The sequence below is a fragment of the Acinonyx jubatus genome, chromosome E4 (assembly GCF_027475565.1).
Source record: "Acinonyx jubatus isolate Ajub_Pintada_27869175 chromosome E4, VMU_Ajub_asm_v1.0, whole genome shotgun sequence".
Taxonomy (NCBI): Eukaryota; Metazoa; Chordata; class Mammalia; order Carnivora; family Felidae; genus Acinonyx; species Acinonyx jubatus.
In genome coordinates, this window is record NC_069395.1 from 28,747,732 (window position 1) to 28,760,576 (window position 12,845).

The following is a 12,845-nucleotide window of genomic DNA, read 5'->3' on the forward strand; positions in this document are numbered from 1 at the left end:
CTCCCCTGCAGAGCAATTTCTTTGCTTTGGTTGGGGGAGTTATTGGTGGACACGCTTTTCTTTCTCACTCGATAGTAGGTACCTTTAGGGAAGGGACGTTGCCTTGTTCTGTGAACCCCCCTGTTGCTGACTTGCTGGCCCATTGCAGTTGCTTAGAGACGTATTTGCTCTTCGCTTGGGATGGAAGGGTGGTTGGATGGAAGATGGGGTGGGCTGGCAGTGAGGCGGGGGGTGGGGGGGATGGTAGGGCAGGTGGCTAAAGATGATTGGTGGGTGGCTGGGATTGGGCAGGGAAATGGGGGGTGACTGGGTGGATGGCTGTTTGGATTGACAGGTGGCTAGATGGGCAGGTGGTGAGTGCGGAAGGAGGTGGGTGGGTGGGTGGGTGGGTGACTGGCTGTGGGAGTGCCTGATTGGTCCTGTGAATGCAGGATGACTGGGGGCAGGAACCCAAAGTAGAGTGTATGGAGTCCCCTTGCTCCCTGACAAGTGAAAGCTGGGTCTAGAAGGTGACAGAGGCCAAAGAGCTCCTGAGAAGGGAAGTGGATATTGGAACCTTTTCCAGGTGTAATTGGCCTTATTTGTGAGTCTCCCCATTCTGAACGGCTGAGAAATCCCGCGGGTTGTTGGGAACCTCTGAGAAAGTTTCTCTGTCATTGTCCATTGATGAATATTATCTAAGAATCCAGGACCCAAAAGAAAAAGGAACTTGTCAAGTTTATCTCCCTCCTTCAGGCAGAACTGTGCCCACCCTCCCATGTTCCTAGTCACCCCTAGAGAGGGAGGCCCCACCTTCCCACTCTGGATTCCAGAGTCAAGTCCAACCCAGTGTTTGTCATCCTGGGTGCTTTTGTCCCCCAGGGGACATGGCAAAGACAGGAGACATTTTTGGTTGTCACAAGTGGGGGGTGGTGCTAAGGTATCTCTAGTGGGTAGAGGTTAGGGATGCTGTTCAACATCCTAAATTCAGCACAGCCCCTCCACATGAAGTTACCCAGCTGAAATCTCAGTGGTACCCGGGATAGGAAACTCTGGTCTGATCCAAATCCTTGTAGTACCTTTATTTGAAATTTAATTGACATGTAATGTGAGCCACAAATATGAACCATGTTAAAATTGTAAATTTTCTATGAGACACACTAAAAAAGTGAAAAGAAACAGATGATTAATTTTCATGATAGGTCTCATTTATCCCAGGGTATCCAAAATATTATTTCAGCGTGTAATCAATATATGGAATTATTTTTATTTTTTAAATGTTTATTTCTGAGAGAGAGAGAGAGAGAGAGAGAAAGAGAGAGTACAGGGGATGGGCAGGGAGTGAGGGAGACAGAGGATCCGAAGCAGGCTCTGCACTGATGCGGGGCTCGAACTCATGAACCGAGAGATCAGTACCTGAGCTGAAGTCAGATGCTTAGCCTACTGACCCACCCAGGTGCCCCAATAAGCAGAATTATTAACAAGATACTCTACATTCTGTTTGTCATATTAAGTCTTGGGACTACCTGTGTGTGTTACAATTCCGGCACGTCTCAGTTCAGCCCAGCCATGTTTCTTTCTTTTTTTATTTTCTTATTATTTTTTTAAATGTTTATTTATTTTTGAGACAGACACAGAGCATGAATGGGGGAGGGTCAGAGAGAGGGAGACACAGAATCCGAAACAGGCTCCAGGTTCTGGGCTGTCAGCACAGAGCCCGACGTGGGGCTCGAACTCACGGACCCGGGGATCATGACCTGAGCTGAAGTCGGACGCTCGACCGACTGAGCCACCAGGTGCCCCAGCCCAGCCATCTTTCAAGTGCGCCATAACCACCTACAGACGGCCCAGGCTTAGAGGGTATTTGCTGTCTTCTCCCAGCCCCGTAGGGGTCTGCCCTGGGAACAGGTATCCGGGGACCCAGGAATCTTGCCTGGGCTGCACTGATCCTCTCCACCCACCCCCCCCCCCCCCCAGCCTGGCCAGGCAGTGGACTCTAGAAGATGAGGAGGAGCAGGAGCGAGAGCGCCGGCGGCGACACCGCAATCTGAGCTCGGCCACGGACGAGGAAGCTCCCAAGCTGGCCCAGAATGGACACACGCCGGCTGCCCAGAGGTGCTTGGGTCAGGGTGGGGGACGAGGCACCATCTCCCTGTCCCAGGTGACCCGGATGGACTTAGCTGCCCCAGACAGACCAAGTACTGGGGGTGCCTGGGGAATGAGATGAAGGGTCCGCAGATGTCCTTCAAGCTCCTCACCTTCCCTAGACCCTCCTCCACGCTGCCCGCCTCCACCCTCTTCGGAACCAGAATCACTATACGCTGATGCTATCCGTGAGCCGATACTTTGCTGCACATTTGGTGGATAGAAGTCATTTAATCCTTACAGTATCCCCGGGAGAGAGGTATCATTAACCCATTTTACAGATGGAGAAACTGGGTCAAAGAGCACACACAGGTGACTTGCTGAGATTGCACACCTAAGGTTGGCAGAGCCGGACTCGCCATCTGGATCGGTCAGGCTCTGTGGGCTCAACTCTTTCCACAACCCAGGCTGTCTCCCCTGTAACCCGGAACCTCCATAATTCACTTCTGAGGGGAGGGTTGCGGTGGCTACTCTTGCCGCCTGGATTTTAGGGTTATGAGGGAATGGAAGTCCCCTGTGGGCCAGGACTGTGCTGGGCAATCACGTGGAATGAGTCTTGTTTCACCCAACAGGCCTGGTTTGCAGATTTGGATGCTGAGGCCTAGACAGTGAATTCACTTGCCCCAATTCACATAGAGAGTAGGGTGGTGAGGAAGGAAAAGAATCTCCTTTTGCTGGAGGTCAAGTGCTACGGGTTTAGGACAGTCCTCTCATGTTGCTCGTGTTCCCTTGGGTCCCCAAGAGAAGGGGGAACAGGGTGTGCGCCCCGAGCTGCCCCAGTGCCCGTGGCCACCACTGTGGCTAACGGGAGTGCAGGATGGCGTGTCAGAGCTTAGCGCTGTCCTCTCAGCTCCACCACTGATCATCTGTGCGACCTTTGACAAGTCCCCGAATGTCTCTGGTCTTGATCTAAGCTCTCAGGGGGCAAGCACTGCATTTATTCCTTTTGACTTCCGCCACCCGGCACGGGGCCCAGCGCAGACAAACTTGTTCAGTCAGTGTTTGTTGACTGGTCTCAACATGCAGAGTTGGACCTTATAGGGGTATATAAACTTTTTAAAAACGTGGTGTGCATTGTTCAAATGACTTCGTGGAAACCCAATATGTAAAGGCGGTTAAAAGTGATCTTTCTTTAAGTGATGGGGGGTGGGGTGCCTCCCCGGTGGCCCTGGAAGCATCCCCATTGGGTCAGGTACACCCCAGGGTGTCTCCCGTCTCTGATAGCCTCTGATACTTATCTCCCACCCCTTCTCCATCTTCTGGCCTAGATTGCCCAGCGTGGAGGAAGCCGAGGTGCCCAAGCCGCAGACCTCAGCCTCTAAAGATGAGGACAGCCAGGCCACCCTCAGGACACGGCAGGAGCGGAGGCAGAGGCGGCAGGCAGTGGAGGCTGCACAGGCCCCTGTCCAGCGGGAGGCAGAGGAGGGAAGGGACAGCTCCGGCCCAGAGCAGGCCAAGCCGCAGCCCCTCATGCCCAAGAAGGAGGCGGAGCTGCCTCCTCGCCGGAGACTGAGCCGGGAGCAGCGGGGCCCTTGGGCCAGGGAGGAGGAGAGCTTGGCGGGCCAAGAGGCAGAAGGCGGGAAGAAGGGGGTCTCAGAGAAGCCCCCTATCTCAGAGAAGTCCTCCGTCCCAGAGAAGACATTAGCCCCGGGAAAGAGACTGGTCTCAGAGGAGTTCTCCATCTCGGAGAAGGCCCCGGGACCTGAGGAAACTTCTGTGTCAGAGAAAAGAGCCATCTCAGAGAAGAAGGCCATTCTAGAAAAAACAAGTGGCTCTGACAAGTTGCCGGCCCCAGGGAAGACATCAGACTCAGAAAGGAGACTGGTTTCTGAGAAAGCATTGCTCTTTGAGAAGTCTCTGGTGTCCGAGAAGACCTCAGCGGCAGAGACAAAGCTGGCTCCAAAGAGGCTGGCAGCCTTGGGACAGCCCCAGGCAGGGGGGCGGCTGGCTTCTGGGGGAGGCCAGCCCACCACCACAGAGCAGAGGGGAAGTGCCCTCTCTGAGAAGAGCCCCCCGTCCTTGGCGGAGCTGGGAGAACAGGGCGTGCCAGACTCTCCGACTGTGACTTCCCGCCTCCCGCCCATCACACTCCAGGTTGGCAGTGCCCCCGCCCCTCCCATCCCTGCACGTGCCCCTCTCATCCTGCCCTGGGTGGTCTCTGGCTCCCTTGCTGTCTCCTGTCCTCTCACCGTGGGGCTGGATTTGGCAATTTCCTCTCTCCCTACCTGCTTCCAATCACTGTCAGAATAGGGGATGCTTGAGGCAAGGGCAGGCAGTTGGCAGCTGAAAAGGGCATCAGCTGTGTTGCCAGGGAGCACCTGCCACCCTGAACCCCCTCGTGATCCAGGGCCTGGATTTCAGGACACCAGCAGACTCTGGGGAAACCTAACGTCCTTCCAGAAGTTCTGCTGGAAAGTTCTGCCTGGTGGCCTGGCCCCACGGAACTGTGTCCACCGTCCTCACAGCAGAGGCAGAGGGGCAGGACTGTTTTCTTCTCCTTTTCCTCCTGCAGCTCTTGGGATGAGCCAGGCCACATGGGGTCCCCATGGCAGCTTGGGCTTCGGGCTCCCCCGACCTCCCGTATGACACTCCCCCACTCCATCCAGGTGAAAGTCCCCAGCAAGGACGAAGAGGTGGACACACCCTCACCCACTCAGGCCACCTACAGCAGCTCCCTCAAACGCTCCAGCCCCAGGACCATCTCCTTTCGGGTGAGAGCCCAGGGTACCTTTGTCTCCAGTCCCCTGGAGGGCAACCTGGGGAAACCAGCATCTATCCCAGCATTGGGGCCTTAGGTTAGATATCAGGTGGATCCTTTGGATAGAGAGGTGTTTTGGATTCCCATGGGTAGCCAAGAGCAGATGACTTGGGTTAAGTGAAGGAGAGCCAGTTAATGACCCAGAGGGTTGGTGTGGATGAGACTGAGCAGCCCCACCTAGTGGACAAGGCCAGAGCTGCAGGAAGAGGGCATCAGGCAGGTTCCGTGGCGGGGGCCCCACCCCTGCCTTCAGCAGTTCCTGATCCCACCCAGGAGGCTTGAGCAGCGGGGACGGGTAGGAGCCAAGAGCAGTGGGGCTCTCCAAGCGCTCCCTACTCTGCCTCTGCCCCAGTGGTACAAGTGATATGGACTGGGGACTCTCTTCTCAATTTCTGGTAATTTACTCTTAGTTCCTTTGTTCACTGGGTGGTTCACTTATTTTTGACTGACTGTGCTTTGTGCCCCTGATGTGTGCCAGGCCCTGGGGAGGAAGCTGGATGCCTGATATTGATCAGGGCTGGTCCCTGCCTGGCAGGGCTCATGGGCAGTAGGGAGGCAGACAGGAAAACAGATGGTTGAGCTGGCCCCTGGTGGGGCCAGGGAGGGGCTTCTGACCTGGCCTGGTGGGTGGAGGCAGGTGTCTCCCAGACAAGAGGAGGATCTTTTACGGAGGTTTGGTTGGGGGTTGGAGGAAGAGGAAGTGTTCAGAAAGCTAAGCCTTTCCCTCGAGGAGGGCCCTGGCCTCCTGGGGACTGTCACTCATCAGAGACTATCCTTCTTGTTTCAGATGAACTCCAGGAAAGACAACTCAGAAACAACCTTAACACGCAGGTCAGGGGCCTGGAGGCTCTGGCTTTGTCTGATCTGGTCATGTTCAGTCTGTGTTTGCTGAGCGACTGCCACCCGTATTCCTTGTGCCAGGCTGTGCCATAGAGCACCCGAGGGGAAGGTGCAGTCCTCGGCCAGGGCTCCAGACCCTGCGGGGAGACTGGACCAACATGAGGGACCGAGGCCCAGCGAGATGGAACAGGGATGGGGGGGCGGGGAACGGGGAAGGCTTCTTAGAGGAGGCGGGGCTTGGGTGGGGCTCTGAAGGTGGAGGAGGTTGGGGTGGGGAGGGGGAGGAGGGCCTTCCAGGAGGAGGACCATGAGCAGCGCAGGGAAGGGGAAGCCATGACTTTCAGCAGACCCAACACAGGGGGGCCCGCAAGTCTCCATGTGCCATAAGCATCCCCGTGCCCCATAATTTTGATGCGAGTAGTTTGAGGACTGTGTTTTGAAAGAAGGAAGCTGAAATGGGGTCTGGAAAGCAGCTGTGCTCGAGCACGAGGAATCCTGTGCACTCGTGCTGTGTCCACCTGCCCCTAAACATTTGTAGAGGCCAACTATCCCAGGCGAGGCGTGGGGTGACAGTGGTGGCACGGGGTGCACATATGAATGAGGCACGGCTGCTTCTGTGCGGCACCTCACATCAGACTATTAAACTTGCGAGAGCCGCCTCCCCCGCCCCGGCAGGGAGGTGCAGGGACAGGAATCGAACCCCAAAGTGGCTGCAGCCGCCCAGCCTGCGGGAGCTGGAGAGTACATCACGGAGCACTCGACTCCTGACTGGGACTTGAGATGGAGGGAACAGCACGAGTAAAAGCACAGAGTATGAAAAGCGTGAGGTATCTAGCTAACTGGCACATAAGCCCGCGGAGAAAGGGGTCGGGGGCTGGGGTGGATGCTGGTGTCGGGGAGGAGTCAGGGACCAGACCATGAGAGCCTTGTATGCTGTGTCAGGGAGTTTGGTCCCTGCCCTGTGGCCTGCGAGGTTTGAGCTGTTGAGGACAGGTTGGGCTTTGTCTGGGGTAGGAGTGGTCTGGTGGCAGTGGGGGAGAGCTCAGGGTGGCCGGCAGAGGGGGTCGGGGAAGGGGACTGCAGCGCTGCGGAAGGTAGAGAGGAAGGAGATTCAGGAGATGTGTGTGAGATCCAGTGACAAGAATGGGGGGGGGGGGGAATGGCAGATATTTCTGACCCTGGGGGTGTCCTGCTGAGTGGGGATGTTTCTGGGGAGGTGACGAAAGTCCCTGGACTTTCCTGTAGTTTTTCACTTTGGCCAAGTCATTCTCGCCTCATTCAGTGATGGAGGCCATCTTCTCTTTGCCAAAAGGGTAGGTGGGTACGGCTCGGGGCCCAGGCGGGCCCGGCGCAGCCGTCTCACCTGTTTTGTCCCGTCCTCCCGTCCCGCAGCGCCAGCGTGAGGCTCCCGGCCAGCACAGTCAAGTTAGGCGAGAAGCTGGAGAGATACCACACCGCTGTTCAGGTGGGCAGGGCTCTCGTGGAGGGGCCGGGGCACCTGATGAGCGTGGTAAGTGTGGTCTGTGCACGTCACCCTCGTGGGCCAGCCATCGGTGTTCTCTTTCCAGAGGTCGGAATCGGTCAAGTCTCCAGGCTCCTCCCGCACCGAGTTCTTTGTGGCTCCCGTGGGCGTAGCCAGCAAGCGCCAGCTCTTCGAGAAGGAGCTGGTGGGCCAGAGCCGAGCAGACCCAGCCTCCAGCCGGAAGGTGAGGGGCTCAGGCCCAGCTGGGTGTCTTCAGGCTGATTAGGCCTGAGGCCTCCAAATGCAGAACTTGACCCTGGCAATACTAGAAAGCTCCGTGTTTTCCGGGGCGCCTGGGTGGCTCAGTCGGTTGAGCGTCCGACTTTGGCTCAGGTTGTGATCTCACGATTCATGAGCTCGGGCCCCATGTCGGGCTCGCTGCTCTCAGCACAGAGCCCACTTCAGGTCCACGGTCCCCCTCTCTCTGCCCCTCCCCCACTTGCACTCTCTCAAAAAGAAAGCTCCACGTTTTCTCATGTCCGTTTTGGCAGAACCTGCTGTTGACTCGAGTTGCTGTTCATTAGCCCGTCTCCCAAGCTGTGTGCAGCATTCCCTGGGGGACAGTCGGGGGCCTTCCGGGGCGTATGTGGCACGTGCTAGGTGGATACGGGAGTGAGGCAGAGTCATTTCCCTGTGCCGGGACCTCTGAAAATGCCATCCCGTTGCCAGCCGCCCCAAGCCCTGAGATGCAAGGCTTTCTTTTCAGGAGAACATGAGGCTCTCAGGGGCTGTGACATCAAGGCTCAACCTGTGGATCAGCAGGACCCAGGAATCTGGAGATCAGAACCCCCAGGTACCTCGTCCCTCCCCGAGATCTCGTGCTACAGGCCTTTTGTGGAAGAATGACCCGGGTGAGAGAAGGGACAGCCCTGAGAGAAACAGAGCTCCAGCAGTGGAGACCATGGGGAGTGAGGAGGGTAAGCCTGTGGGCCAGAAGGCAGAAGAGAGAAGGAGTGGGTCTGGGGTCTTCCCTCTCAGGAAGGGGAGGAACCTTGGGTTCCCGAGTCCCTCCGCAGTCAGCCTTGGTTCCCCCCCGCAAACCCTGATGTCCCAAACCAGGAGGTGCGGAAACAGCCGGCAGCCACCAGGAGGACCCAGTTGGGAAAGAAAGCAGATTCCTTCCTGGAGGCAGAGGTGAGAGGAGCAGAGAGGGGCCGGGCCTGGGGAGACTCCACCCCTCACCCCCACGTACACACTAATTGGCCTCCAGCTGTACAGTCTAGTACCCGGGATACCCTGGTTCTGCTCTCAAGCTTGTTTGACCCAAACTTGAGAATGCTGATTGAACCCCGATCTGGCTTTGCTTTCCCTGCAGCTTTGCAAAGCCCCTCCCCGCCCCCAACATCAACCAGCAGGTTTGGGGTCTCTGGTATGAGTGTGGGCCTTGGGCAAAGGGATGCCTTCCTGTCCGGAGGCCCCCCTTTCCCTCCCAGCTCTAGGAACCTCCTTGTCTTTTCTGACAGACCTTTGCCCCCACAGGTGTGACGAGCCCTCTGCCGGGACAGACCTGCAAGGTCTGCATCTCAGGGGCCCTCCCTCAGGCCGGGCCCTGTCTCCAGCAGCATTCCTGTCTCTCATTGCCCCTGCCCCCTTTCTGGCTCTGGACCTGGGGCCGGGAGTGTCGGGGAGACTCAACCAGCTCCTGCCCAGCCCAGCATCCGGGGGCAGGTGTCCCCCCTGCCCCCGGCACCTTCTCACCCCACTGCGGGCGCAGCAGATCCCGGGACCCAGTGTCAGCACAGCGTTGGTTCTCGTCAGCACCGTGTGACCCCCCACACCCCGTCCGGAGATAGTTCCCGCTCACGTCCAGGGTCAGGGCGGTACTGTCTCTGAAGAACCTCAGGGTCACCTCTGTGATCTGCTCCCAGCAGGTGCCTCCACGTGCCTGTGGTGTCCCTCGCTGAGGCCTGGATTTACGCACCTTAGCCCCCGGGTCTGCTTCCAGCTTGCTGAGGCCCATCGGCTGGGTTGTAAAGGAGTTGCACTGTCTTCCATGTGCCCCCCTCCCCGCTTTGTTTTCCTCTCACTTCCTTGGCCTGCGGCTCTGGCCGGGAGCTCAGTGCCTTTTTGTGCGCCCCTTCACCCTCTTTCTGAAAAAGCTGTTCTCAGGAAAGGTCTGATACACTCGCTCACTCTCAGGTGTAAGTGACTAATAATACCTTAAAAATGGATTCCTTCCTGGAAGATGTGCTTTTTAACCAGGTTCATCATGGTTGTGACTGGACTGAGGGGAGGGGTCAGTTGCCATTCTCCCTGTAGCCCCTCTTTTCCTCGCATTCAGGCGGGCTGCTGCCCTATCCTAGCATGGGAACTTGGTGGAGGGCAGAACTGCCACCTACAGTACCAGGCCTGCCGTCACACTTCCCCAAACACATTCTCCCCCAAGCCAGTCCTCCCCAGCATCATGGCCCATGTGGGCTTGGAGACTGCTGAGCTTTCTGAGAATCTAGGACAAACCCGACCTGGTCAGTCCGGTGCCCTATCCAACCCTTTAATGCTGTAATTGAAAAATATATGTGTGTGTGTGTGTGTGTGTGTATACACACATGCATGTGTACACACACATATCTCACACGTATACACTATGTACTATATACACACACACATATGCACACACATATATACATATATACTTATATACTATACACGCACACATAGACGCATACACACACATATACACACACCCACACGTTTACTTAGTTAGTTTTTCATTTGAACTTCATTAGAACTCTTCTTCCAGACTGCTCTGGTTTTACCCAGAACCAGCTGGGGGAGGTGGGGGAGAATAAGTGCAGAGCCCTGCCCGCTTCCCCTTTGCCCTCTGCCTGCAGACATACCTGGAAAACTCCAGGGTTTCTCAGAACACCACCCTTAAGGCCATCATCAGGCCCCAGTTCCCAAAGCTTGTGGGACAGAAGCAGCCAGCCAGGGACCACCAGCCTTGTCCCAGCCTTTGTGATTGTGAGTGAGGGCTCCTATCTTGGGTCCCGTGGACTGGGGGACAGAAGGCCCTCAGGGCCCCATCTGTTCAGACCTCCCAGCGACCCCAGACTGGCCCATTTTCAGCTACTGGGTCTCCTGTGGCTGGCCCTGTGCCTGCACCGAGCTAGGGACAGTGGGACGTGGAGGCACTGCCCTGCACCCCACTGCCTCCCCCCGAGGTTGGGGGACGAAGGCGGACTGCGGAGGGGCTTGGGACCCCCAGGCCCCTTCACTTCCTGGGAGGGAAGACCCCAGACCCACTCCTCTCTTCTGTCTCCCGGCCCACAGGCTTAGCCCTCCTCACTCCCCATGGCCTCCACTGCTGGACGAAACCAGGGGCAGGGGGAGGAGTGTGATGAGCTTTGCCCAGAGACTCAAAGGACCTGCTGGGAACTCAGGGTTCAAACAGGGACCTAAAGACTTAGGATGGTCTATTCTAAACTTTGGAAAGTCCCCTGGCGGGTGAATTTGTTCAGCAGACAAGAACTGTCCTCGCATAGACTTTTCTTGGGAGAGGCTCCCAGAAACCTAGAGTAGAAGCCTGAGTGGGGGCCTGAGGGGGATGGCTTGGTCCTGGGCGTCTGGGGTGTCCTGGCAGCTGCACACCCTCTCTGGGGGTGACCATCAAGGACAGGCCGCAGGACAGAGTGTTGAGGGACACGACCTCGTGACTCTTTGTCCCTAGCATTCATGGATCCCCCCCCACAAAGTCCCTGACCTCATTCCTGTCAGGGGGCCAGCCCCCCAACAAGGAGACAAATCTATGCACAAGATATTATTTCAGCTGGGGACGGGTGTGAGGACGAAATGCAGCACGGCGGAGACTGGCTGGCTGAGTGGACAGGGGAGGCCTCTTGGAGGAGGTGACATCGAGCACCCTCTGCAGACAGAGCAGGTCCCCCCACGCATCCCCCCACCACTCCTTGCCCTGTCTGCTTGCCTGCCCTCATGGCCTTGGGACCTCACACATAGCCCGCTCTCTCGTGGGCCCTTGAATCTGCAAGCAGTGTTCCAGTATACGCTTCTTCCAGTGCAATTCTGGGTGGGGACCAGCCTTTGTCTCCCCTTCCTTGCTACCGCTAGCACTGTATATCTACCTGCAGGGACAGGGACATCCACGGACAGGTCGGGAACAGCCCTGTCGTATCAAGATGTGGCTGCTGGAAAGTGGCTAGACTTTCTCACTGACTCACTGCCTCCCCGTTCTCCGAATTAAATCCCTGCTTTAGAACGGTTCGTGAGAACCTCACATAGTCCATGAACAGTGAGAACCTACTGGATTTTTCCCATGGGGATCTGTGGCAATTGAGGTGCCCAGGTCCCTCTCCCAGGCATCTGTGCAAACAAATTATGGCCCGTTTGAAGGACTGTTGGGCTTACGAGGAACAGTAAACCACTTAAAGTGGCTCGAGTTAAGGGAAAATTTAAGACCAACAATTCTTAAATTCTAAAAGGTTCCAGGCCAGGGCACAAAGCAAGTCTGGGCCGTTGTGGGCTAGACAGGAAAGAGGATGATAATACTTTTCTTCCATCTCTCTCCGGACGGCCTGGTTGCTCACCGTTCCTCTGTCAGTCTGCTCCCACCACCTGCCTCTTCTCTGCCTCCCTAGGGTCCTTCTCCCCCAGGATGCTGACCGGCAGGCACCTGGCCCCAGCTTGCCGTGCCACGGATCTCCCAGCAGGATGGAGGACCACATGGCAGGGATCAGCCTGGAGGTGGGGGAATCAGGCCCTTGGGCTCAGAGGCCACTGGGGACCATGGAGGGGACAGTCTCAGCTGAGTTGATGGGGCAGGAGTGTGATAGAGTGGATGAGCAGCGAGTGGAAGTCCTGCACGCAGGGGATGCAGAAATGATGGCTGTTGGTGCCGCATAGTGGCTCCCAGGGCAGCAGGATGAGAGGAGAGTCAAGGACTGGGAAGCATGGGTGTGTGGTCAGGCAGGGGTGGAGGAGGGAGGGGGAGATTGGCTTTCTTCATCCACAGAGAAACAGACAAGAGTGTACATCCCTGATGGGCAGGGGCTGGAAGGGCCGGGGGGCACACGGGAGGAGTGGGCCTGGCCCAGAGGAGGGGCGTTCCTTCTTCAGAGGTAGGACACGGGCCTTGACCCAGAGACACTGAGGGGGGGAGTTAGCTCGGCTGCTGCCAGACTTGCCTTCCCCCTCCGTTTTATTTCCATCACGTACTGGACTCCAAGATGCCCTGGGCACTGTGCTAGGGGCTGTGGGCATATCCATGCCAGCAAACCACAAAAAACCCTGGGCCCTGACCTATGTATCTCACAGTCTAGTAGGTTTAGCCAATCACGGTCCTGTACTGCTTGATCTTAAAGCCCTGGGCGTGGCGGGGGGGGGGGGGGGGGACACGCTTCAGCGGTCCTCACAGCCCCCTTGAACAACCCAGCTGCCTGTCCGAGGACAACCATCGTTCTTGACTGGAGGTTCTACCTTGTGTCTGACATTCTGTACCAGTTTTAGTCCTTTCCCAGTGAGGAGGACTTGCCACCTGGCTCTGGGGGTCATGGAAAAGACCCACTTTGCAGATATCCTTACTGAGGCCTGCTGAGCCTGCATCCTGTACAAGGCCACTCGGCCCATTAGAAGCAGCCAGTAGCTTGG

At 57.0% G+C, this 12,845-nt stretch overlaps 1 protein-coding gene across 4 annotated transcripts in view; it reads left to right on the plus strand.

Moving 5' to 3' along the window:
- The window catches only part of TNNT2 (troponin T2, cardiac type), a 39,914-nt gene that overhangs the window by 7,611 nt on the left and 19,458 nt on the right, over nucleotides 1-12,845 (plus strand). For 3 of the 4 annotated variants that reach the window (XM_053208797.1, XM_053208798.1, XM_053208799.1), the window contains exon 2: nucleotides 1,957-1,998. In XM_053208797.1, the coding sequence (XP_053064772.1) occupies nucleotides 1,957-1,998 (42 nt within the window). Of the gene's footprint in view, nucleotides 1-1,956; nucleotides 2,095-3,392; nucleotides 4,219-4,730; nucleotides 4,836-5,669; nucleotides 5,714-7,114; nucleotides 7,188-7,290; nucleotides 7,429-7,950; nucleotides 8,038-8,303; nucleotides 8,379-8,723; nucleotides 9,416-12,845 lie in introns of those variants that run through there. The other variant, XM_027074668.2, reaches the window with a different exon arrangement.